This window comes from Peromyscus maniculatus, chromosome 7, assembly GCF_049852395.1.
Source record: "Peromyscus maniculatus bairdii isolate BWxNUB_F1_BW_parent chromosome 7, HU_Pman_BW_mat_3.1, whole genome shotgun sequence".
NCBI classification, from domain to species: domain Eukaryota; kingdom Metazoa; phylum Chordata; class Mammalia; order Rodentia; family Cricetidae; genus Peromyscus; species Peromyscus maniculatus.
Window position 1 is genome coordinate 42733988 of NC_134858.1, and position 25106 is coordinate 42759093.

Below are 25106 nucleotides of genomic sequence, written 5' to 3' on the forward strand. Positions count from 1 at the left end.
AGAAATGTAGTGGCGATGTCAGCCTGGGATCCACTCTTTGTCAGAACATCCTGCCCCAAGTGCCTGCTCCCCAAACTATGGCATGGTAAAGTCATGAGGGTGAGATGTGCTACACATAAACGTAACTCCCGCCGGGAAGGCAGGCCATAACACCAGTTCCTCCTCTCCCTTCTTCTCCTCAGCCTCAGACAGAGAGAAAAGGAAAGCTCTGTGACAGCAGCAGCAGCCCCTCTGGGACTGGCCCTTCTCACGGGAGCATTGTCTGCCCTGGACTCAGGGGTCAGAGGGAGAGGTGGGGCAGGAGACAGATCACTGTCTTCCCCAGTGGGGACCCAGCCCCTGCCCACCTCACACACACACACACACACACACACACACACACACACACACACACACACATACACACACACACACATACACACACACATACACACATACACACACACACACACACATACACACACACACACACACACACATACACACACACACACACACACGCACACGCACACACACACTTCTCCTCTGGCAGCCTGAACCCCGCCATTTGATCTGACTCTGCCATTTGGGTAGGTAAGAAGGGCAAGGTTTGCACTAAAACCCAGCTCCCCCAAATTACATTAAAACTAGCAACGCCGCCTGTGAGTCCCTCTCAGCGCCTGTAGCAGAAGGGCTCCCTGCCAGGGCTGCCACTCCTCATTGCATCAGCCTGGGCAGAGCCTACACGCAACGACAGGCAGGCACACCCTCCCAACTCCATCTCGCTCTCCTTCTAGTGTTCAGCTCACCACGGACCTTCCCTGCAAACCACCCGCCATCATCCTCTTGGTCTCGTGTTTTCAAAGAAACAGAGATCACACAGACCAGCTGCACTTCACAAACTATAACTAACAAAACAGGGTGACTGCAATAAAAACTCAAAATGAGCCCAGAGCCACAAAGGATTCTGGGACCGAGAGGCTACAGAGGCCGACTGGACTGGAGCTGACCACAGACCACCAATCTGTCCCCTGCTTGCTTCATGTCTGTACTTCTGCAGCAAGCTGAAGCAGCTTCCAGAGAGAGAAGGGATAACTTGGGGAAAGGCAGACAGTGGGTCTTCAGTAGTTTCACCTGCTCCCTAGAACTCCTGCCCCAGAAAAGGAAAAGGGGACCCCAGTAAGGGACGGGTGTGGTGACGCCCTTCAGAAAGGAGAGCCAAACAGGTGCATGCCAGGCCTCTGACCCAACACTACTCAGGACCCCAGGACCCTAGCCTTCCCTCAGCTCCTGAGTTCTGTTTTTAAGATCTAGTCCCAGGGTGGAAGCAGGAGGATTGCAGATCTGAGACAGGCCTGAGGAATTTAGATGGTTGTTCCTCTCAAGGGCAGGGCCCAGGGTGCTGAGGCAGCTTCATAGGAATACAGACGGCAAAAATGTATCCAGTTTTTCTCTTTAAGTATGCAGTTTATTCTACGGCCCTTACATCTGAGCTGTACCGTTTTCTTCTGGTGTCAGGGACGGAATCCAGCTACATCCCTAGTCCTCAAAATAATTCTGAGGTGAACAAAACTTAAGATAGTTTAATTCTAAGGCGTTCCCTGTTCCTAGCCTTGGGAGAGATCAGAACAGAAGAAATGAGACCAGAGCCCCAGAGGACCACAAAGAAGACTGCACCTATGGCTCTGTCCATGTTGTGAAGCGGCTGCTGCTCCCTCTTACAGCTCCGCCCTTCCACACCCCACAGACAGGAGACAGCTGCAGGCTGGGCCCTGCCAGAGGCACGAGCATCTAGCACCATCCACACTCCACCATGATGGATGGAATATGAACTAGACCTTGCTCTGCAGGGCTGCCTGCCAGCAGGTGGTAGCTGCTGAGAACTAAATCCAAGCCGACCCCTGACCTACACCAAGGGTGGCAGCCAGAAGGGACTGCTGGCCTCATTGGGGCTCAGGTGGGCCCAGTTCCCAAGAGAGTCAGCCTTTGGAGCCACAGCCACCGAACCCCCCCTGCCCTATGGACCTAGTGGCTTTCCTACCCCCTTGTTACCAAAGGGACCTCACGGCACACCTGCTCCCAGCCCTTCCTACCTAACCCTACCTGCCCTTCTCCGTGCCTACATATCTCAGCCCTGCAAACAGGGGCATCCAAAGTCTAGCAGAGACCTGGTCACTGGGCAGCCACCCAGGAAAGCACCAGCCAGACCAGAGAGGGGAACATAAGGGGATCAAATGCAGTCTGAAAACACTACTCTGTATGCACCAGCACACACCAGCACACACCCCACCAGGGGCTCCCTGTATGCACCCCACACACCAGCACACACCAGCACACACCAGGCTGGGTTCATATTAAACATCCTGTTGTTTCACCCAACAGACTCCCATCCACGCAAGCCAAGTGCTACCTAAAAACCTGCGGAGACCGTGTGCCAGAATCCCTCTCCTAGCAACCCACAAAGGAGACAAACAGCTGCCCTGACTTACGCCCTTTTAGGGTAGCATCTGTGTATCAGGCACCTGTGAACCTTCCTGGGTGCAGGCCAGCTTAGGTCTAGCAGAGGAGACAGACAAAAGACTGTAAAAGCAAAGTAATCCTGGGAGCAGAGAGGGGGCAAGTCACCTCCTCCAAGCAGGCGCCAGAACTGGGTCTCGGAGCCTCAAGAAGAGAACACAGGGGGCAACGGGGAAGCGGCAAGGCTGGCAGAGCAAGCACAAGGGGCAGCGTGTGCGTGCAGACTGGTAAGGCGAGTCGCAGACCCAGCTGCTGGGTGGCAGAGCCGGAAGGGATGGGTGGGCAGGTGGTCAACCCTCAGTTGCTGTGTGAATAAATGGACCCGCAGCAGGGCGGGCATGTTCCAATGCACAGCAGCAGCAAAGCAGTCATGGCCAGAAGCCCCGTCGAGGCAAGTGTCTGGACGGAGAGAATGTCCAGAAGTCCACGCTAATGGGCAGGCGTCATCTATGGGTCGCCCTTAAAAGTAGCTGCCAGAGAAGGTGAGGGCCCAGGCTAGCCCACCCAGACTCACCTCCCAGCAGGCTCCACCCACGGCCGGAGAAAGCATGTCACCATCCAGCAGGTGCTCTGAGATCCGGCTGCGGAATCCAAAGTCCTGGAGATGGTGGAGATGAGAAAGTCAGCTCTGCCCTTGCCACGGTCAGTGCTTGCCCACCTTTCAGAAAGGTGTGCACTGTGTCCTAGGCACCGAGCTCAACACTGTGACATCTAACGAAGTGCTCAGAGCAGGCGAGATGGTGAGAGAAGCAGAGCCAAAAGTTCCCTGTAGACACTGAGTGGAGAGTGCAAAGGTTTACTGTAAAATTCTTCCGATTTTTCTATACATTTGGTATTTTTCATAATAAAACTATAGACAAAAATAACCCTTTAAGACTGAAATGCATATGTCCTCATGGACACAGCCGCAGGCCTCGGAGGACATGAAATTTGGCCCAGGACAAAAAGCTGGCTAACAAGGGGGCTGCAGGTCAGATGAGCCCCGGGCCTGACTCTTCCTATGACACATGCCGCACAGCATGGCTCTTCCCAGCTAGCTCCCTCCTCACCCACCCCATACCCAAGCAGGGCAGGAGAATGCCGGCAAACCCAAACCCACGGGTGGCTTGGAAGTGAAACTGGATGGGCTCCTTCCAGCCTTCTCCCCACAGAGGTGGCACACTCTCTCTCGAGACAATGTGATTCATTAGCTGTGATTTGTCCAGAGTCCTCTTGGGGACGCGCAGCAGGTGCCCACCCCAAGCCCAATTCCTCACTGCCCTTTGGCTGCCAACGGGACCACACCACGGCCCTTCTGAGCCTAAGCTCCTGCCGGGCTGTGAAGGATCGCCGTCCGAGAGTATTCTAATGGGGACAGTCAGCCATCCCTGATGGATGGCGGGATGCCCAGAAAAGGTCTGATCCTGCTCTCTCCAGCTTCCTCCCTCCACACCCAGAGTGAAGACTGCTGATGGGCACAGCAGCACATGGTGGCAGCTTTGGAAGGACCAGGCCACTTGTTTCCTAGAGTTCAGTCAAACAGCTACCCATCATTGTCAAGTGTTTAGTTGGTTAAGCAGATGTAAGGTTGTTTTGTCTGGGGTTTTGGAAGGGTTTAGTTCAGTTTGTTTTGGCCGATAATGAGTTTTGCATTTGTGGGTCTTTGTTTGTTTTGAGGTTTTGTTTGTTTGTTTTGTTTTGTTTTTTTGCTTACCTTTCTAGCCTTTCTAGTTTGTGGTGTTTTCTTGGATTTTGATTATTTTCCCTTCAGTTGGATTTCTACTCCATCTAATGCAGCGGCCATCTGCTTCCGAAGCCCATGGCTCAGTGTGGGGCCAAAGCACTCAGCTGTCTAACTCGTCTGCACCCCTCCTCCTCTGCACCCCTCCGATCTTCCCTGTTCATCCCTGACCCTCTTCCACTAATCCTTCCCTTATAACCGCCTCCTCCGAGCAGATGGAGGGGGCATGCAGAGGTAACAACGGGCCAGAAGTAGTCGACTCTTCCCTTTAAGACTCAGACTTGGCAAATGGACTTGCGATCCAGCAGGCTGGATGAAGGTCCAGGACACAGAAATCATGGATGGCTTGGCAGTGCAGGACAAAAGCCTAAACTTTCAAATCAAATCCTGGCCAAAGCCTAGCAAAGTCCTCAAGCATGGCTCAGTGACCCAGGCACACCCGGAGCCTCCTGGATACAACTGTCCTGCCAGGCCCCAGACAGCCCAGGTGGCCTCACAGAGAAGTCACACAAGGTGAAAGCGCTGACACTAGCCCTTCACAGTCTGTGCTCTGCCTCACTTCGCACCCACAGCAACCTGTAGTGGGCAGTGCTAACCCTGGTCACTGAGTTGAGAAACTGGAACTGACCAGACCTAATTTTGAGGGCTAACTGTCCCACTCACTTCCCAGCTGTGTGACCATTGGTAAACTACTTCTCTAGGGAAAAAGAACCACCAGGCTCTTCCATACCACCCTGCTGCGACTCACTGCAACTCACCAGGCCAAGGAAAGACTTGGGGGCAGAAGCTTCGGACTCGGAGAGCTGTGGGTCCTTCAAGTGTTCAAGGACCTCTGACTCCTGCAGGGACACATGACAGAGAAACACCCCCCAAATGTTCTGGGCTGCTATCCATGGAATTCCCAATAGGCCAGAGGGCCAACACAGAACTGAGCCCAAGCCAAAAATCTACCTGTTTTGAAAACCAACAGATATAAACACCTACATAAGAAAGGGGCTATGTACTTATGCTGATGGTGGACAACCACACCCCAAGCCAGATCAGCAGGATTTAAACAGGAAAGGAGAGCTAAGAATAGTAGAGACAGGAAGTCAGCAGTATAGACATTGATGCTATCTGAAAAAATAAAGCGTATCTTAATGTGTGTGCATATTCATGTGAATGCGGGTGTGTGTGTGTGTGTGTGTGTGTGTGTGTGTCTGTGTGTGTGTGTGTGTGTCTGTGTGTGTGTGTGTGTGCGTGTGTCTGTGTGTGTGTGTGTGTGAGCATGTAGAAGCCATAGGTCAGCTTTGGGTTGCTCTTCATGCTGTTCATCCACTTTGTTTTGGGCACAGAAACTTTCAGTGGCCTGAAGGCCCTCTGATCGGGCTAAGCTGGCTGGCCAGTGAGCTCCAGGGATCCATCTATCTCTCCCCCTCCCCCGTGCTGGGATTATAAAACGTTCATCAGTACACCTGGCTTTTAAGATGGATTATGGGGGTCAAAGTTAGATCTTCATGTTGTTCAGCAAGCACTTTATGGACTGAGCCATCTTACCAGCTCTGGAAGTGTCTTTTCCAGGGCTTAGATAGAAGCTCTTTAAATGAATTCCCTCATTATATGGAAAAAGACTAAGGGTAGGAAAAGCTATAATGCCAAAGGGGTGCTCTCATATGTGTGTGCGCTTTCTCTCTCCCTCCCTCTATACACCAACACACACACACACACACACACACACACACACACACACCTACTTCTGACCACATGGGTTATTGAGGAGTCTATGAATGCAACCACTTGCATGTCTGGGATTGTTACAACTGTCACAGAAATGGATGAGAAGGGTCATTCTGTAATCTGACCTACCTATGCAGATGCAGAACACTCAACTCTGGTAGCCTCCATCTCACCCCAACTCCAACACACACACACACACACACACACACACACACACACACACACACACACGCCTCCCCTTCTTTACAGGAACTCAGACTGAGCAAACCAACGTATAGGTGGGGAGCAGTAACGGGGAGAAATGAAGAGCATGACCATCCCAGGAGGTGCCAACGGAAAAGCACACTTCTGCTCTGAATTCCTGGCGCCAGCAGGTCTGCCATTTCATTCAGGATTTTACCTCCCATTGGGTCTGGGCATATCTGTCACAATTAAGGGTTCTGGCTGATGTGGACAGCTGAATGCAGCTTCTGACTCGGTAATACAGACATGGAGGCCGGAAGCTAAGGAACTGGAGACAGCGGCAGCAGGTTCCAGCAGACAACATCCTTGGGACCCAGGGACTTACCTCACTGGCGTCTGATGTGCTCTCCTCCAGGGCAGATGCTTCCTTGGCTGTTTCCCTCCTGGAACCCTCCTCTCCTGCCTCCACGGCTTCCTCTGCCTGCTCCTTTTTAGAGGCCTTGGCAGGGTGATCAACCCCAGGGTCCAACCCAGGAGCCACCTGACTCTCAGAAGCCTTGGGATTGCTGTTCCCGTTTTCTTTCTGTAGGTTCCAGGGACTTGCCCCTCTTCCCCGGGACCTGCTGCCATCAGAGCTGTCCAGACTCCGGTCAGCACCCTGGCTGAACAGCTTGCCAGGAGTGGGGGGCCGATCGGCATCCGAGTCAAGAGAACCATCCTTCTTGTCCACTGGCTGGCTGCTTCTTGGAGACTCCTGGGGAGTGAAGACAATGTCAGAAAGGAGCCAAGAAGTTTAGAGACTGACACGAGATGGAGTGGCCGTTCCTTGACTCTCAGCTGGCCTTCGTGAGCTCCGACCCTGTTATCCTGCATAGTTGTGTGTCTGTGTGTGTGTGTGTGTGTGTGTGTGCACTGCATGTGTGTGCACTTGCATATGGAAACCAGAGGTCAACGTCAGCTGTCTTCTTCAGGTGCTCTCAGACATGGCCTCTCACTGAATCCGGAGCTCACCAATCTGGCCAGACTAACTGGCCAGCATGCTGCAGGAATCCACCTGTCTCTTTGCTACCACCATTGGGGTTCCAGATGCATGCTGCCACATCTGGAGTTTTAAGTGAGTCCCAGGGAGCAGAACTCGTCTGCCTGCTTGCACAGTGGACACTCTACCCGCTGAGCATGTCCCTGGCCCTCCCAACAGCTTTTTAAAAACGTTTTGATTATGTGTGTATGTGTGGGCATGTGCATGGGAGTGCAGATGTCTGTGGAGATCCAGAAGCACTGGATCCTACTGGAACTAGAATGATGGGCAGTTGTGAACTACCCAATATAGGTACGGGAACCAAATTCAGGTCTTCTGCAAAAGCAGTATGTGCTCTTAACCACTGTGAGCCATCTCTTCAGTTGTCCAAATAGCTTTACAAACCACGGACTGCTGCCCCGTGGCCCACATCCAGATAAACTGAATGGCAATTTCTATGATGATGCAGACACGTCAAACAGGGTTTAGAAATGGCTGCAACTCTGCCATCATCTGCCACATCCCCCAGACCCGTCAGCCAAGCCCTCAGGCCTCAGGAGCCGATATGTACTTAGAAGAGAACAACAGCAAAGACTGGAACTTGGACTTTTCATTTTTCAAAGACAGAAAGGGGAAAACATAAGAAGGGTACCCCTTCCTCCCCAAGTCTCCCTACACAAGCTCATCACCAGCAACCCCGCAGACAGCATCTTCTATCCAGGACTCTCAACCTGGGGTCTCTGAGAAGCGATGTCTAGAGGGATTAGCTGGGTGAGAGATGGGGCAGAGGCGACAAAGGAGGGTGGACCTTCAGGAAAGACACAGGTCCAGCCCCTGTGACAGAGAGAAAGAGGAGCACAGGACAGTTCTGAGCAATCGGAGCCAAGCAGAGTGCTCAAGTAGGCTGCTATCGGAGAAGTTCCACATCAGGTAGGAGGGGCCCTGTCCCCAAACCCCTGGTGGGACCTGTCACACTAGAAGGAAGTGGAATCTTAGCAGGAACCAGCAAAGACAAAAGGGCCGGTAGCTGGCAGCTGGTAATTTTCTAAACCTCGCTTTGGCTGGGTCCCCTGAAAGGAGAGCTGGGCTGCACACTTAACACAGTGACCACACCCTGTTTTCCACATACAGACTCACTAGTAAAAATCCAAGGCTGCTTCTGGTAAACTCTTCATAGAGCTGACCAAAATAGAAACAGAAAGCCCTCCCTCAGAAACACAGCCAGTGATCTCTCCTGGGCTCAGACTCAGAGCCTCCTTCCAGAAAAACATCTGTGTTGGCACTTAGGCTGTCAGGCTGAACAACTCCTGATCAGGGATTTTTAAGACTTCCAGATTCGCTATCCTGAAGATTAAAACAAGGAGTGTATTAAGTGCTACAGTCTGGATCTGAAGTGCCCCTCAAAAGGCCTGTGTGGTGGAGGCGTGCCCCGAGTGGCGTTCCTGAGAAGGGGTGGAACTTTTAGGAGGTCTTTGGGTTACTAGGGGCACACCCTTCACCTCTTTGCTCCTTGGCTTACGGTGTGAGCATCTCCGCTGTGCCCGCATGGTCCTGCCATGATGCGCTACCTCACCACAGACCTAAAACAAGGGGGCTAACCAGTCACGGCCTCACTTTTGAAACTGACAGCAGATATAATCCTTTTCTTAATATGGCTTAAGGTTCAGTTCAGATATTTCACTATGGTCGCGGACAGCTGAGCATCCCAAGTCGAGTCAGCAGCTGAAGGAGACCTCAACACGGCATCTGCTGTTGTTCAGTGCCTGCTGAAGCCAAAGGCAGAGCCACTGTGGATCCGGCAGCCGGCTGACAGGCTAACCCAGGCTCCCGAGGAATGGTACTGGGAGGCAGGAGATGCAATCTCAAGCAAATTACTGTGTCTCCGCTCCTTCTGCTTAAATACGTAGATTCACGGAGTACCCACCTTACAAAGCCACTCGGAGGGTTAAATGAGTTAACACTCGTTGAGAGAGGTGAGGAACTTAGAACTACGCCTGTCTAGACTGTCGGTGCCCCAGAAACGATCACTAACGTTCTACGATAATGAAACCCCATATTCATCCTCTGAGCATCCTCAGTGTGCCGCACACCCACTGCCTTCGGGAAGAGGAGATGACCAACCCATCCTGCCTGTGGGGCACTAGCTAACACTGAGAAAAGTGAAATGTCCCTTGTGGGCCTAATGGTGAGTTCTGACTGCCCAAACCTAAGGAGCACTGGAGGCCGGTGTGACTGCTGGTCCCAAGCCTCCCCTGGGGGAAGAGCAGAAGGTGGAGAAGCAGACAGTAGCCAGCACCACCCACCCCTCTCAGAATTCATACAGAGTACCGCTACCGTTTAGAGGGGTGCCTCAGGCCCTTCTCTTCAGTAAGGTAGCTTCATTCAAGCTGGGGCCACGCCACCAACACTCAGCGAGAGCGCCACAACTCATCTACCAGGCTCTGTGGCTCCAAGGAGGAGGGTGAAGTTTACAGGGGGGGTGTCTGTTCACCACATGAGTCATTCAGCAAAAGGGGCCAGTCCATGCTAGTCAGGCTCATCCTAGAATTAAGGAAGGCTCTCCTGTCCTCCTCCTTCAATCTGGGGCTAAAACCTAGTCCTAAGAGAGTTACCTAGCAACAAACTTTGGATTAGGAGACAGACAAAGTGTCAGACACCAGAGAGTCCTTCCTGCTTCTCACAGTTCATCCCCACCGTATCTTACACCCCTCCTGCCTGGGCCTGAACACTGGGCTATTTTTTCTCCTCTGCTACGCACACTCTCTTTAGTTTTAAAAGATGTCAGACCTGGCACATGCTAAGTCTGTGCCTGACTACTAAGTCACATATTCCAGATACAAACACTGCTCCACCCCCTGATAAACTACCACTGGTCCTCACAGCATCACCTCTCCCAGGAAGCCTTCCTTGGCCTTTGGTCCCTGGACCCTGGGTTTTTCTGCTATAATAGCTGTGGGTTTCTTTGTTTATTTTCCTTACTTGATGAACTCCCTATTGTGCTTAGAACCCAGTTTCTGGCATATATGGATGCTCAATAAAGTGTCAACTGAGGTTGTTTTGTTTTGTCTTTGTTTTTTAAGAACCCATGTGTTGCCATGCGGTGGTGGCAATCCCAGCACACTCAGGAGGCAGAGGCAGGTGGCAGGTAGAACTCTGTGGGTTCCAGGCCAGCCTGGTCTACAGAGCGAATTCTAGCTACACAGCCAGGCCTACAAGGAAAAAAAAAAAAAAAACCATATGTGTGAGCCAATGATTGGAGTGGAGGCTTCCCTTCTTCCTCTCCCAAATGGAGATGTAATATTTATTTGCCAAAGTCATATGTGGATTAGACTATTTCAGTGCAGTGCTTATAATATGAAATGTTAACTCTTAACTATTCAAAATGATGAAAAAGCAAGTAGGCCATAAAACTCAGAGGGTGGCAGCCAAGTATGGTGGTGGCGGCCAGGATGGTGGTGGTGGCCAGGTATGGTGGTGGCACACCTTTAATCCCAACTCTCCAGAGGCAGAAGCAGGGTGGGGATGGTTTACCCATGGAGGCCAGAAGAGGGCATAAGACCCGCTGGAATTACAAACAGTTATGAGTCACCTGATGTGCGTGATGGGAACCAGCCCCTTGGTCCTTGGGAAGAATAGCAAGTGCTCATAAACAGTGAGCCATCTCTCTAGCCCCAAGATTCCCATAATTATACTGAAGAGAACACAACCCGACTACAAGAATCTTGAGCTTCATCTAGGCAACTCTCAAATTTAAACCCTTCAGAAGATGAATTTCAGTGTGGGGCGTACTCCCTGGGAGAGTGTGTGTCTAAAGTCTAAGGTCCCAGCTTCCACTTGCAGCACCCCCCCCCTCCCAAAAAGGAAGATTTCCATGTGACTGCATGATCTCAATCTGCCTACCTAAACATAAAATCGATAAAATAAGGCAACCATTAAAACAAACGGCCTTAAAAATAAAATAAAATAAATGGCTTTGGTCTACATCCACGTCTCTACTGACTACATCCGTAGGACAGCCAGAAATGGGTGGAGAAGGCAGGGGAAATTAAACACTGGCTATCTATCATCTACAAAAGGATGCAGGAAATCTAAGCATCTCATCTGACTCCACACTGTCCCTGCTCACCCAGCCCGTGCTCCTTGGCTGTCCCCAGGCCTAGGTTCGGAAGCCCCCAGGCAGTGTGCACACCCCAGACATCTCTGTACAGTCTCCTGCTCCAGGCTCTGTGGGTACACAGCTCCGCTCCGGGCCCCTCCATGCTCAAACTCCCCAACCTCCTCCTGCCACAGTCTCGGGTCCTTTTGCATTTCAAGGCATATTTCAAGATTTTGCCATCTGCACAAGGAGGGGGTGAAGAGGAGTGATTGTCAGAACCAGTTCTTGAATATTTAACACTTTCCAAAAGTCATGAGGCTCCCCAGGTTGCATTCCCACCCCCTTACCTGTCCAGAGCACAAAGGCACTTGGGCTCCCATGATGCACACAGGACAGGAGGGGGGAGTCATGGGGGCTGGGGGGAGGTTACCTCAACAGCATGCTCATGCATTCACACTGCTCTGGGGAGACTCCTGCTAAGCCAACCATCGGCCAGGGTTATTTTCCAGGTCTGGTGCCCGTTCAGTTGGTCTCAATTCTTTGCACAGCTCCCCGGGTGTAGTTAGCACTTTCCAATCACACTGACATCATCCTGTGATTTCTAAGCCGAGGCTCCCTCCCTCTCCTTTTGAGAGCTGATGGCTTTTCATCAGCACCACATGACCACATACTGCCTGCTCGCCACCCTCTGCCTCCCCCTCTCCCTCAGAAGCCTTCTTGGTGTGGGTTCCGGAACCTTTCCTTTTGCCTCTGTGATAGACTAGCAGTGGGTCTGGGTTGGAAAGCTGAGGAGGGAGTCGATGCTGACTGCATTCCTGCCATCCTGCTGCCCTCTCATGGAAGTAAGAGCAAAGTGGCTGGGAACACAGGCAGGATAAACCCAGGAAGAAAGGCTGCAGCTGCAACCAGAACTAACTGCAAGACCCAGACTGGGGGGGGGGGGGTATACACCGGGACAAAAGTCATTTCAAAGGTCAGTGCCAAGTGGAGGCAGCTTTGCCTGCCTAGACGCCTACACTGATCTCCACCACTAACATCTCCCCCAAGAAAAACCCCTAATACCCTACCTGAGGTTAGAACACAGGACTCCAACACCCCATGTGGCAGAGAACTGGAGACAGGTGTGCGAGGTGTCTAGGCATCACCTACTCCAGACACTTCCTCACCTCCCTGTGGTGCCAAGCAAGCTATTAAAATGTTTTAAAAGCTCCCTCCCCTCACCAGCAAAGGGAAAACTCTAGAAGTCCTTAACATGTCAGAGGAGAAACATCTTTTTCGGTTGACATCTGTAATCCATTAAGAAGTAGTCATGATCAAGCTACAGGGAAATTTCAACCCAGCAGTTGACTGCAAGGAACAGTCACCTACTGTCCCCAAAAAGTAGGGAAGCCAAGGGAAGGAAGAAACACCACCCAGCCTGTCTCGATACCCTCCACTCCATTCTCTCAGCTGCTAAACCAAACCCACCCAAGCACCTCCTGTGTCCCAGCGAGTGGGCTAGGTGCTGGGTATATAGACATAAATTATGCAGCATCTACACCCTCCCTGTGCCCGGTCCCCTGGAAAGCAGTTACTCTCTTTCCCCAAACATGCAAGCCTTCCTGACACCCTTCTCCTAATCACAGACGTCCACCCAGGTGCAAACTGAGGACCTTCTTGGAGTCCGTCCACCAGGCAGTCAGCGCTGGTTAACAGTGGCTGAGAAGGAAACCAAGTCCTCCCGTAGAGAACCAAACAGAGTTCCTTACTCAGGCAGAGCAGCTCCTCTCGGAAGGAGCAGCCTCCCAGCAGACGTGTATCGGACGGGAGATACAGACGGGGCAGCGGGAGAAGCGCCCCATTTGGCGGAAGTGCTAAAGTCACAATCAAAACCGAGCTGGCTGTGCAGAACCAGAAGGCTGAGCAGACTCGGGGATAGTGAGCAAAGCTTCTCTATGAGACAGGTCCTGCCCCAAAGACACTGTTGGATCCCCTTAAAAGATGCACCCACAGTGAGGTCTCAAGTACCAATCCAGAGCTTGTCGGCCGGCGTGTGGACTGAGACAGTACCCTGACCTCCAAGGAGTGGTGAGTACCAAGAAATATGAGTCAGAAATAAAAGAGACTGGACCAGGAAGACAGTTTAGTGGGCAAAGGCACTTGCTGCCAAGCTTGACAACCCGAGTTCGATCCCCAGGAACCTCACAGGAGGAAACTGACTCCTGAAAGTTGTCTTCCACATGTACTCTGTGACACACACAGTGCAAATAAATATGTTGAAATGCAATTTAAAAAAATAGGCCAGGCGGTGGTGGCGCGTGCCTTTAATCCCAGCCCTCAGGAGGCAGAACCCAGTGGATCTCTGTGAGTTCAAGGCCAGCCTGGTCTACAGAGCGAGACCCAGGACAGGCACCAAAACTACACAGAGAAACCCTGCCCTGAAAAAAAACAAAATAATAATAATAATAATAATAATAATAATAATAATAATGGAGACTGAGGAGATGTCTCAGAGGGTAAGAATGCTTGCTAAGCGTGAGTCCCCATGTAAAAAGTCAGGTGTGGCCACAGGAGATTCCCTGGGACATGCTGGCTGCCAGCCTAGCGCCAGGCTCAGTGAGAAACTCTATGTTGAGGGGATAACTAGGCAGTGAGTGGTAGAGCAGAACACCCAATGTCCTCCTCTGGATTCCATGTGCACTTTAACATATGATACAGCAAATATACATGTGCAACACATACAATCACACACACACACACACACACACACGAATACGGATAACAAAGAAACCAACTAAAATTTGTGAGGGGAGCACCTTTGCTTTTCTGGCCAGCTTTGTGGTCATTCTAATGATATAAAAGTGATTTTTGCCTTAAAACATAATATATAAGACCTGTATGAGGCTTAGACCTTGTGGTCGATATTCAAATGTCTTTATGAATCGAATTTGCAACTTCATAATTCAGTGATTATAACAAATATTTTAGGAAAATTTAGAGAACTGTTACTTGCTTAAAAATTAATAAATCAGGAACTGGAGAGATGGCTTAGAAGGCTAAAAGCACTGACTGCTCTTCCAGAGGTCCTGAGTTCAATTCCCAGCAACCACATGGTGGCTTACAACCATCCATAATGAGATCTGGTACCCTCTTCTGGCCTGCAGGCATACATGCAGACAGAACTTTGTATGCATAATAAATAAACAATAATAATAAATCAGACACTAGACAGAGAACATACAGTAGGAGATGTCCCTATGATTTCTAAGTCCAGGTTCCAAAACATGCACAAAAAGTATGAGCATACTGGCATGCTGACTTACACTGCCTGTGTGCTCTCCATGAAAAACATGCTGGAGGCAGCACAGGTCAGACTTCAGAGATAGGTGGGACCTTGGAAGCATGTTCCAGAAGCTATACCCACCCATATGCTTTTGTCTACCCTTAAATCTTTGCTCAAGCTCTTCATTTACCTAGACGATCTCCTGTCTAAAATTTAGACTGGTCATTTGATAGCTGAGAGAATGGATTCTCTGAACCCCAGAAATCCTGAACAGACCCAAATAAATGGACCAGCTCCTTTTCCACATATGCTCCACGGACAGCGGCAAAGCTTCAGAAGGAAAAAAGGTACAGCCCGAGCGAGGTATTTACCAGCAGGGTTATCAAGCTCTTACCTCGTACTCAAAGTTACCTCCCAGGGCGCTGAGGTCCAGGTGCAAGTTCTTGAGAAGCTCACTGGAGCTTCGGACACTCTGCAAGCAAGAACAATGATGAACGGCATCTTAGTCAGGGTTTCCGTTGCTGTGATGGAGTTCAGGACCAAAAGCAGCTTGGGGAGGGAAAGGTTTACTTCAGCTTACAACTCTCAGGTCCTAGTCAGTTACCGAAGGAACTCAGGGAAGGGATGAGAAACAAGAACTAATGCAGAGGCCATGGAGGAGTGCTACTTACTAGCTTGCTCCTCCTGGCCTGCTCAGTCTAATTGATTGATTGATGGTTTTTCCAGACAAGGTTCTCTGTGTAGCCCTGGCTATCCTGGAACTCACTCTGTATACCAGGCTGGCCTCGAACTCAGAGATCCACCTGTCTCCACCTCCCAAGTGCTTGGATTAAAGGTGTGTGCCACCACCGACTGGTTGCTCAGCCTGCATTTGTGTACAGCCCAGGACTACCTGTTCAGAGATAGCACCACCCACAACGTGCTGAGCATCCATGAATCACTAACTGAGAAAATGCTTCACAGGCTTGCGTACAGGCCAATCTTATGGAAGCATTTTTCTCAATCAGGGTTCCCTCTTCTAAGATAACTCCAGCTTTTGTCAAGTTGACTGATTGATTGATTAATTAATTAAAATAAAATAAAAGCGGTAAGTCTAAAGGAATTGGCCAGCCTAACATGCAGAGGAGAATGGGAGTGCCCTGGCAAGGCTTTGGAGGACTCCAGGGCAGGCCTCTCTAAGTAGCCTTTTGTCAAGTGAACACAAGGCCAAGCAAGCATGTTATGTTCTCCAGCTCAAACGTGAGAGGCATACAGACTGGTCAAGAAAGGAAGTTATGGGTGGAAAAACACTTATTTGTTTTAAATGGCTGGGAGGTTAGCCAAAGATAGATCTAATCCATGTATCTACCAACAGATGAGTGCATAAACAGAACATGGCGCATACACAAAACAGGCTTAAACTGCGTGTTTACATACGGGCTGCAGCATGCTGCGGGGCAGGTGCCAGCCATCAAAGACAAACACTACGCGACTTTACTCCTATGAAACATCTAGAACTGGCAAATCCATGAGCCCCCCCAAAAATAGTAGATTTAGAGGTTACCAGGCGCTGGAAGAAAAAGGAATGATTTATTGTATGGGGACTAGAATATGGGATTATAAACAAGTTCTGAAAATGGACAGTAGTGATGATAACATAACATTATGAAAAAAACCTAATAATCCCTGAATTAGTGTACCATTAAAATAGGTTAAAAATCTTACCTGTGTGTGAGAGCTTTACCATAATTGAAATATATAGAATATGTCTATAGACCCAGAGGGCTTCCAGACCAGAAAGGGACCTCCCCATTACCTGGTTTCCAGGCCAGAGGGGACCTCCCCATTACCTGGTTTCCAGACCAGAAAGGGACCTCCCCATTACCTGGTTTCCAGACCAGAGAGGACCTCCCCATTACCTGGTTTCCAGACCAGAAAGGGACCTCCCCATTACCTGGTTTCCAGGCCAGAGGGGACCTCCCCATTACCTGGTTGTCACTCTCCTTGTCCTCCTCGTTGGTCTCCTCCCCTAAAGCCAGGAGGCTGAGAGCATGCTTGCCCTCGTGGGCGGAACCCAAGGCACCCTTTGCACAAGCAGCAGCAGTCTTGAGACCCTGTGGAGGCTCCAACACACAAGAGCACAAGGGACTTACCAGAAAGGCCTTGACAATGACGCTGGCACGCTCCCTCCATTCCTACCTAGATGGGCCCCCGATCAAGTCCTGCCATGTCCATGAGTCTGGAGTCGAATTCACACTGCCTACTCCCTTCCCATCTCCACCGTCCCAGCCACGTGGATGGGGAGACCAGCAGAGGCGCCCTGCAGCCCCGTCCACCCCCATGCCAGAGTGACTCTTCTCACACTAGCTGGTGAACTCTGAAGACACAGCTTGTGTCTCCGTGACAGGCCACAGTTCCCAGGGTGCCACCCAGAAGGTCCCACAGTAACAAAGCACATGCGTAGCAGAGAAAGGACTCACCAGCGTGGGTTCCCCAAGCTGCCCGGAATCTGCCAAGCTCCCCAGGTTCACACTCTGAGGTCCACGAAGAGCAGAGGGTGGGGCGTCCCCAGGGCCTCGTAAGGGAGCCAGGCTCCAAAGAGGGGCCTGGACTGGGGCTAAGGGGGAACCCAGGACCTGGGCAACAGAACACATCTTGTTACAAACCCCAGAAACCACGTGGCTCTCAGGGCGTTGGAGGCAGATATAAAAATAAAGCATCTAAATCCTGCCCGTTCAAATTTAAACCGCCTCCGCTTGGAGGCTGCTAATGAAACACAACATCCAGAAATACCATGTGCCAACTGGGTGAGACTCACAGGCCAGTTTCCTGATTCTGATAACTTGTGTGCCAGCTCACACCTGGCAGATACTAAGACTGGGGGCTCTGCTCCCCTTTCAGGAGCCACATAATAAGTGAACAGGATGGGGGCGGGCGGAGGGGGGCAGAGATAAACCCCAGCTACTAGAAAGAAGTCTCTACAGTCGATGCTTAAAACTGATGAGTCAAGAAAAGGCAATCTCAACGTGTTCCTGACAAAGACGGAAGGAGACACCAGAAGAAAGTGCAGGCCTCCTTGGAGGGCTGTGCACACAGGAGGCTGCTGTACATGAACATGTGCCTTGTCATTCTCTGACTGGCTTTCCCCAGTTCTCAGGAGAGCCAACCGGAGTCAAACTCCAGGCTGCGTCTGTCCGAATGTGTGAACCCTCAGGCTATTCACAGCCTCTCCCATCCCCAGTTCCTTCATCCATGCTTGGCCCTACAGGGTCTGCTAAGAAGCTCAAAGGAGATGATGGACACAGCGGCCTCTGTAAGGGGCCCAGGGCTGTGGCAATATTATGGAAGCCATCATCTGGCCTAACGGAAGCGAGAGGTCAGTACAGGGGCTGGAGCGGTGGCTCACTGGTTAAGAGAGTCTGCTGCTCTCCAGAGGGTCTAAGTTCATTCAGTTCCCATAACCTACTTCAGGCCGCTCACACACACCTGCAGGCAACTACAGTTCTAGATGATCTCTGACGCCCTCTACTGGCCTCCACAAGCGCTTGCACTCACACACACACACACACACACACACACACACACACACAGTTAAAAATAAAATCTTAAAAAAGAGATGCCCCCCACCCCCTGCTGGAGAGGTGGCTCAGTGGTTAAGAGCACTGACTGTTCTTCCAGAGGAACCGGGTTCAATTCTCAGCATCCACATGGAAGCTCACAACTGTCTGTAACTCCAAGATCTGACACCCTCACACATACATGTAGGCAAAACACCAGTGCAAATAAAATAAAAATAATTTTTTTAAAAAAAAAAGTGATTAGGGGCTGGAGAGCTGACTCAGTGGTTAAGAGCACTGGCTTCTCTTCCAAAGGACCCAGGTTCAATTCTCAGCACCCACATGGCAGCTCACAACTGTTCTAATGCCAGTTCCAGGGGACCCGACACCCTCACACAAACATACATGCAGGCCAAACACCAATGCACATGGAATAAAAGTTTAAAAAAAAAAAAAAAAAGATCAGCACAGCATACTGGGGACACATTACAACACTCTTCAAAAAGAGCAGCCGGGCAGTGGTGGCGCACGCCTTTAGTCCCAGCGCTCGAGTGCATAGACAGGCAGATCTCTGTGAGTTCGAGGCCAGCCTGTTCTACAGAGCGAGTTCCAGGACAGCCGGGGCTACACGGTGAAACCCTGTCTTGAAGAAACAAACACACAAAAAAAAACCAAAGAGAACATATTCTACTCCACACTAACCCCCAAGGAGTGAAAAAAGAAAGACGGATCCAAAGGTCAGAGTCACCACCCTGTCGGCCAGTCTGGCCCAGGGAAGAGGTCCCTGGGCAAGTCCCAGCAGGGCCTAGCTCTGCCTTCAGGACACCTGAACCTTGGCTGAGCAGTGAGGTAAGACACTCCTTACCTCTGCAGACGGCCAATCGTATGACCTGCTGTGGAGCATCTTTGTCAGGGAGAAAGGCTACCAACACACAAACTCACTGCTCAGTGATGCTCCACATTAGGCCCTGCTCATTCCCACAAATCACCTAAGGTGGGCTCTACCACTATGCAGAGACCCCACTTGAGTAAACGGAGGTGGGTGTGGCCAAGAATCCTGTCCAAAGGCACAGGCTTAGTGGGGCAGAGAGGAGACTGAGTCCGGGATTATCTCAGGGAGCGTACTCCTTATAGTCTTATGACTATGGTAGGTAGGAGAAGTGCAGGGGGCTGAGCCTGCCCGCCTCTCCCCCCCTCAGCCCTTCCACCAGCCCAAGCATATCAGCAAGCAAAATCCTTCCCACACTGTATTTATAGAAAATTACAGACTCCTAACATGGCTAATTTGCTAACGTGCTGGGGGCTTGAGGGAGAGAGACAGGCGTGCTGAGGCCTTTGTTCTCTTGGGCCTGCACTGAATCGGTGGTTAGCAGGGGAATTATACACCCCTGGCTCCTAGCTGATCATCTTCTATAGACGGCCATTAACTCTGAGCATGGGGCTGTGCGTGCCATTGTCCTTCAGAGCAGATAAACTTGATGCCATTGGGCTAATTAAAACTTTCAGGATAATCTGTGGCTTATCCGATATTTATAGTACTACACTAGTTATTAGGACTAACGGAGAACCAGTGCATGTCGGCAATTAGGGACCAGAGGGAACAAGTGGGCAGAGCCGCAGCTGGGCCACAGCGAAACACCTGGGGAATTCCGATTGAGCCCCGTGGTCCCATCCAACTTGATTTCTGAATGAAGAACGGGGTGACTCCCGAAAGGGACAAAGTAAAGCTTGACAAGGCAAGCCCCACGTAGAGTCACAAACAGGGTCCACACAACCTGGCATAGGTCCGTCACGTGGGTTTCTGGGAGGCCAGGAGCAGAAGCAGCTGGCTGCTGTGGGCCCCATCCTTCCTGAGAGGGCTGGAGTTGAGAACTCCAGTGCTGTGTGCCTCCAAGCAGGGACCGGGCAAAGCTTTGGGGAAGAGGACCTACTCTGAAGGACTCTTCTCGAGAATCAGCTGGTAGGAAAGACTTCCCAAATTCCAGAAAACGCCTGGATCCTGTCTAAGGGCCGGCACCATCCGTGCCGCCCTGCCCACCCTCGGAAGAAATCCCTTCAAAGCGTGTGAACCGCCCACGAGCGTGGCTACCATGGATGCCCTCAGCTCTAGCCTGCAGGTGACGGAGTAGGACAAACCTGAAATCCAGGGCATCTCGTCAGGTGGCCACTTGGGTAGTTAGGGGATCCTCAGTTACTGGAGGAGGGTTAGCATTAGAAAGCAGACCTGTGGGCTTTGGAGCAACGGCTGGTCTACCTGTCCCCTCCCTGCTGAGCCCAGGGGCCCCAGACCTGAGGCCACACTTTCTAAGAAGCCTACCTGGTTGAGAAGCTGCATCTTGCTTGGCTCTGCAGCAAGCCCGGTGTCGGGACTGGGCTGGACCAGCCCCTGCCTGAGGCCACTGCTTAGCTGGCCCTGGGCTTGCTGAGAAAGCTCCTGCCCAGCCGGGGCAGAAGTCACTTCTGGAGAGTGCTCCAGCAGCCCCGGCCCCCAAGCCAGTAACCCCGGGTCCCTCTCCTGAGCCCTGACGGCCTTGTGTTCACCCTCACTAGACATCCTGGAAGACTCGGTGGCCATGCAGCAGACCATGCCGGCGACGTCTTTGTACGGCATCTCCTGCATGTTCTCAGGCAGCCCCAGGCCCTTCCGCCGCCTGGAGATCTTGTCCATCTGCAGGATGTGCTGGTAGAATCTCTGGTCCTCAGAGTAGTCTTCAATCTCTGACTGCTCCTCAGCAGAGCTCTGTGTGTGGGACAACTGAGGCACCAGGAAAGGGCAGAAATGCACATCTCTAGGCCCTGGGCCTGACTGACCCGTGATAGGGACACACCCCTGGGGACTCTGAAGGTCCCAGGGGAAGTTGTTTACCTCACCTAGGACCTGGGAGCCAAGGGGCGAGGCCATGCTGCTCCCCCCTCCACTACTGCTATCCGAGTCAGCCCCGGGCACACTAGGCTTCCTCTCTTCATTGGGAAACTCTGGAGACTCAGGGAGATGGTGCCTCTCTTTACTGGCAGGACCCCCTGAAGGGGGCCTCAGAACTGGTTCTGATGCCAGGGTATCAAGTGGCATCAGAGAGAAGCCCTGTGGTGAATCTTCAGCCGAGACCTCTGGAACCTTGGGAGCAGCAGGCTCCATTTCCTTGAAGCTCTCTGTGGTATCCTTGTTGACGAGCCTGGAGACCTGTCCTCTCCACAGTCCCGGGGGCTCTCTCCGCCACCTCCCCCTGCCCAGGTCCCCACCTTCCCCAGGAACTCCCTGCCAGTTCAAGTCCTCTGCTGGGCTACTCTCTAGTAAAAACAGCTTGCTTTTCCTGGCAGGGAGCACGTGGTCAGATGGACCCAGGGACCGGGAGGGCTCCTCCTCAGAGGACGGCAAGGGAACGGGGCTCTGACCTTTGTCCCCTCCAGGGCCAGTGCAGCGCATGGCTCTGCTGTGACTGTGCTGATCCCCCTTCAGCTGCAGGCCTCTGGGGGCTTCGGGAAGCTTAGAATGGACAGGAGTCTGGCTCCTGCCCTCTAACACATCCTGCCCATTCTGGAGTGGCTCGGAGATCGGAGCGCCCCCGGGGCCAGGTTTCTGCTGTCTGGTCCTCAGTTCCAGCTTTTCTATTTCAGGGTCTGAAAATCCCAGGTAGAATTTCTCTGCTGCTTTCTGAGTTGACTCCAGACTCTGTGGGTCTCCTAAGTCTGTCTTGCACTGGACCGGAGGCCTGCCTAAGATTTTCTCCACATCAGCAAAGATCTGGTGGGTCCGAGGAGCTTGGCCTTTGGAGAGTGGCTGCAGCTTGCCAGGAAGGGCGCCCGTGAGAGGCCACGGGGTGTCACCCTGCATACACAGGCTCCTCCCTTTCTTAAAAGTGGCCTCACTTCTAGCCTGCACCTCTTGGTCTAGGTCCAGATCAGCAAGCCCAGTTGCTGGGAGAGGGGACAGGCCACGGAGAAAGGAGGAAGAAGGCAGAAGTCCCTGTTCGGGCTGTGTTTCCTAGATGGGTATATAAATATGCAGAGAAAATAAGGACTAACTGACCTTCTCGTGGATTCTTGCTAACTCAGCCCAAGACCCATAGCAGAAAACCACCCTCCTTAAGATAAAGCAAAAACAAGACAGAGAGAGAGAGAGAGAGAGAGAAGGCGGCCCAAACCCCCTTAGGCTAAACATACGCCCTTTCTAGGTTCTAGCTTCCCCGTATAGAGAGGAAAAAACAACCACCATATTAACAGCCTACAAACCTTGTTCCACGGAGCCCCGGGAACTCGGTTCCTGGGGTGCTACCACAGTGAGAAGGCTATACTATGAGTGACATGGAAGAGGAGCACAGCCCCTGGTCAACCCGAGGACCCCCGTTTGTTTGTAAGCTGGTCTCTACAGAGCAGCCGTCTGAAGGTGGCACCTTACCTAGCGCTAGTCAAAGCCTGGAGGCCACGGCCATGTGACTGATCCCCAAGCTTCCTCTAGCCCTCAGGTTCACGATCGGTTAGTTTTATAAAAAGCCTTATCAAGGACTCCCAGAAACGGCCTCTGAGGCAGAGAGGAAGCCTGGGAAATTGAGTCGAGTGCCCTCTACCACCAGCACAGATTGGCACTGCTTAAAAGACCTCCAGTCTCAGAATGGCGGGGCTACCAGAAAGCCTTAAGATAACCAACCACCCTCTGCAAACACACTAACCAGCCAGCTGGGAGCACACATCTCCAGAGGGCCCAGACCACCTGAGTCTAGGTGGCCCAGGAGCCTCAGGCCTGACCACGAGACAAACTCAAGCTCGAGGTGCCTGGCCTGAGGACCCAGGGCTGCCAGCTGTCCCTTCCCGGAACTACAGAGGGGTCCTTTCTACCTAGGAGCTCCTGGGACTCAAACATGCATCCAGAGCCAAGGCTGTCACCCAAGCCCACCTCGAGTCCGGCTGGAGCCTGCCAGATGCCAAAATATCATTTCCGATTATCCTGGCTAATGAAAGGCCTAGCATCCACCTCTGTTTTTCAGCTACGTGATGCTATCAGAAAGTTCTAAGATTCTGTTTGGAAAGCACTTGTCTTCACTGTTCTGTAGGAACGGGCTTCTCACCCTGTTTCTCAGAACCGTGCCGAAAGCTGGGGGAGGCAAGGGGATGCAGAGCAGCGACAGAACCTGAACATGATGAAGGACCAAACGGCTTAACAACTCTTCAAGGCCAGAGCTGACACTTTAGGAAAGAAGACAACAGCCTGGGGATGTGCCTCACTGCTAGAACACCTGCCTAGCATGTAGCCCCAGGAATCCTCAAGGGGGGGGGGGGATGACATGTGGGTCTCAGAAGGACAAAACAACTGGACCACTGAGAGTTGTCTTCACAGTGCTCCCAAAGTGGTCCCCGCAGTGCTCCTCACGGGGCTGAACCGAGTAGCTTCCTCAGGCTGCCAGCCCCACGCCTGCATGAGGAGGACAAAGTCTGTCTGGAAGCACAGGGCCTCACTTTAGGAAGGCTCGCTCTCAGCTCCTCCTGAAGCCTGAAGTAAGGGTGTTCACCTCCACCTCCTACATGCAGACATGCTGAGTGAGAAGTAAACGATGGCCACAGCCCTCTGAACTCAGCACAAAAGGTGCTCACGGAGACCACAGTGAGGACGATGCAGTTTAACGGCTGTCGCCCTCCACCAGCCAAGGACGCTGGCCACAAAGACCACTGACAACGTCAATAAAGCCCATGGCGTGTATGTATCAATTATAGGCTGACCTCAAACTCGTGATCCTCCAGCCTCAGCCTTCCCAGTACTAGGACTGCAGCCGTGGACCACCAAGGCCAACTTTTCATTTCAAACTTGAAGGCACTGGTGTTCTGAAGACAATAGTGAGCCCACACCGGGGCAGCCTGATGCCAACTTACCGACTGCTCTATCTCCCTTGCGGCACACTCAGAGCGGCCAACACCACTACTTCGACAAATGCAAAACACGGCCCTTGCCCTGACGAGCTCACACTGTCGCTAGCCCTGTCGTGGAGCATGTGCTCCCCAAGGAGAGAGAAGAAATTACTTAGAGAAGTAACAACTGCTAGAAGCTGAAAGGAAAAGCCCACCAGGTAAAATTGGACAATATCCTGTCGAGAACTCACTATGGTTTTAACTCCCGGGAGGGCCCCCAGACCCCTTGGACTGCAGCCCTGTGTAGGAGCTGGCCTCGGGCTGACTCACCAGAGGACTTTTGGAGGTCTCTTTGTCTTTCTTGTTTTTCTTTTCCTTTTTCTTTTTCTTGTCTTTCTTCTTAACGGCCCCGGGAGCCAACCACTTCTCTCGCTCCTGGATCACCAACTTCCGATAGTGCTCATCACATGGATGGTCCCAAATGGACTGCCCGGTGTCAAAGTTGAAATAGTAAAGGTCACCTGTGATGTTCTGGCTAGGAGTGAGCAGAGTTCAGAAGTCAGTCCCTTCTAAGGTCTGGCAAAAACGTAATTCTTTAAAAAAGGATATTGAAATATATAAAAGAACCTATAGCAATAGATCATCATTTCTTACAGTGTGCTCAACATCAAGTTGACACTGAAAGATAAACAAATAAGGAATTGAAAAATAAACCTAGGCAATTACCCAGAACACAACATGGGAGATAAGTTGGTATTTTTAAATATGAGAAATAAGTTAGATATGGGAGATAAAATATGGACATTCAATGCTGCAATACCAACTAACTTTCTTCTTTTTTCCTTTCTTTCTTCAATTTATTTTATTTTTTAATACAAGCAACAAACTTCTGAAAGATTACTTAAGGAAGAGATACCTAAAAATAAACTGATAGATTTTTTTTTAATTTTTTTATTTATTTTTTGGTTTTTTGAGGCAGGGTTTCTCTGTGTAGTTTTAGTGCCTGTCCTGGATTTCGCTCTATAGCGCAGGCTGGCCTCGAACTCACAGAGATCGGCCTGGCTCTGCCTCCCGAGGGCTAGGATTAAAGGCGTGCCACTGCCACTCGGCCGATTTTATTTTTTAAATGAGGCTGGAGAGACGGATCAGCAAGAGCACTGGCTGCTCTTCCAGAGGACCAGGTTTGATTCCCACATCCTATTCTGACCTCTATGTGAATGAATGAATGAATACATACATAA

The 25106-nt window shown here is 51.4% G+C and overlaps 1 protein-coding gene across 9 annotated transcripts in view; it reads right to left on the bottom strand.

Moving 5' to 3' along the window:
- Cep164 (centrosomal protein 164) overlaps window positions 1-25106 on the bottom strand; it is a 65878-nt gene that overhangs the window by 19346 nt on the left and 21426 nt on the right. For 6 of the 9 annotated variants that reach the window (XM_076576177.1, XM_076576176.1, XM_076576175.1 and 3 more), the window contains exons 4-11: window positions 24196-24400; window positions 20345-22009; window positions 16951-17106; window positions 16459-16593; window positions 14886-14963; window positions 6501-6869; window positions 4975-5055; window positions 3011-3094 (exon numbers count right to left, since the gene is read on the bottom strand). In XM_076576177.1, coding sequence (XP_076432292.1) covers window positions 3011-3094; window positions 4975-5055; window positions 6501-6869; window positions 14886-14963; window positions 16459-16593; window positions 16951-17106; window positions 20345-22009; window positions 24196-24400 — 2773 coding nt within the window. The remainder of the gene's footprint in view (window positions 1-3010; window positions 3095-4974; window positions 5056-6500; window positions 6870-14885; window positions 14964-16458; window positions 16594-16950; window positions 17107-20344; window positions 22010-24195; window positions 24401-25106) is intronic. The other 3 variants (XM_076576179.1, XM_076576178.1, XM_076576173.1) reach the window with 2 other exon arrangements.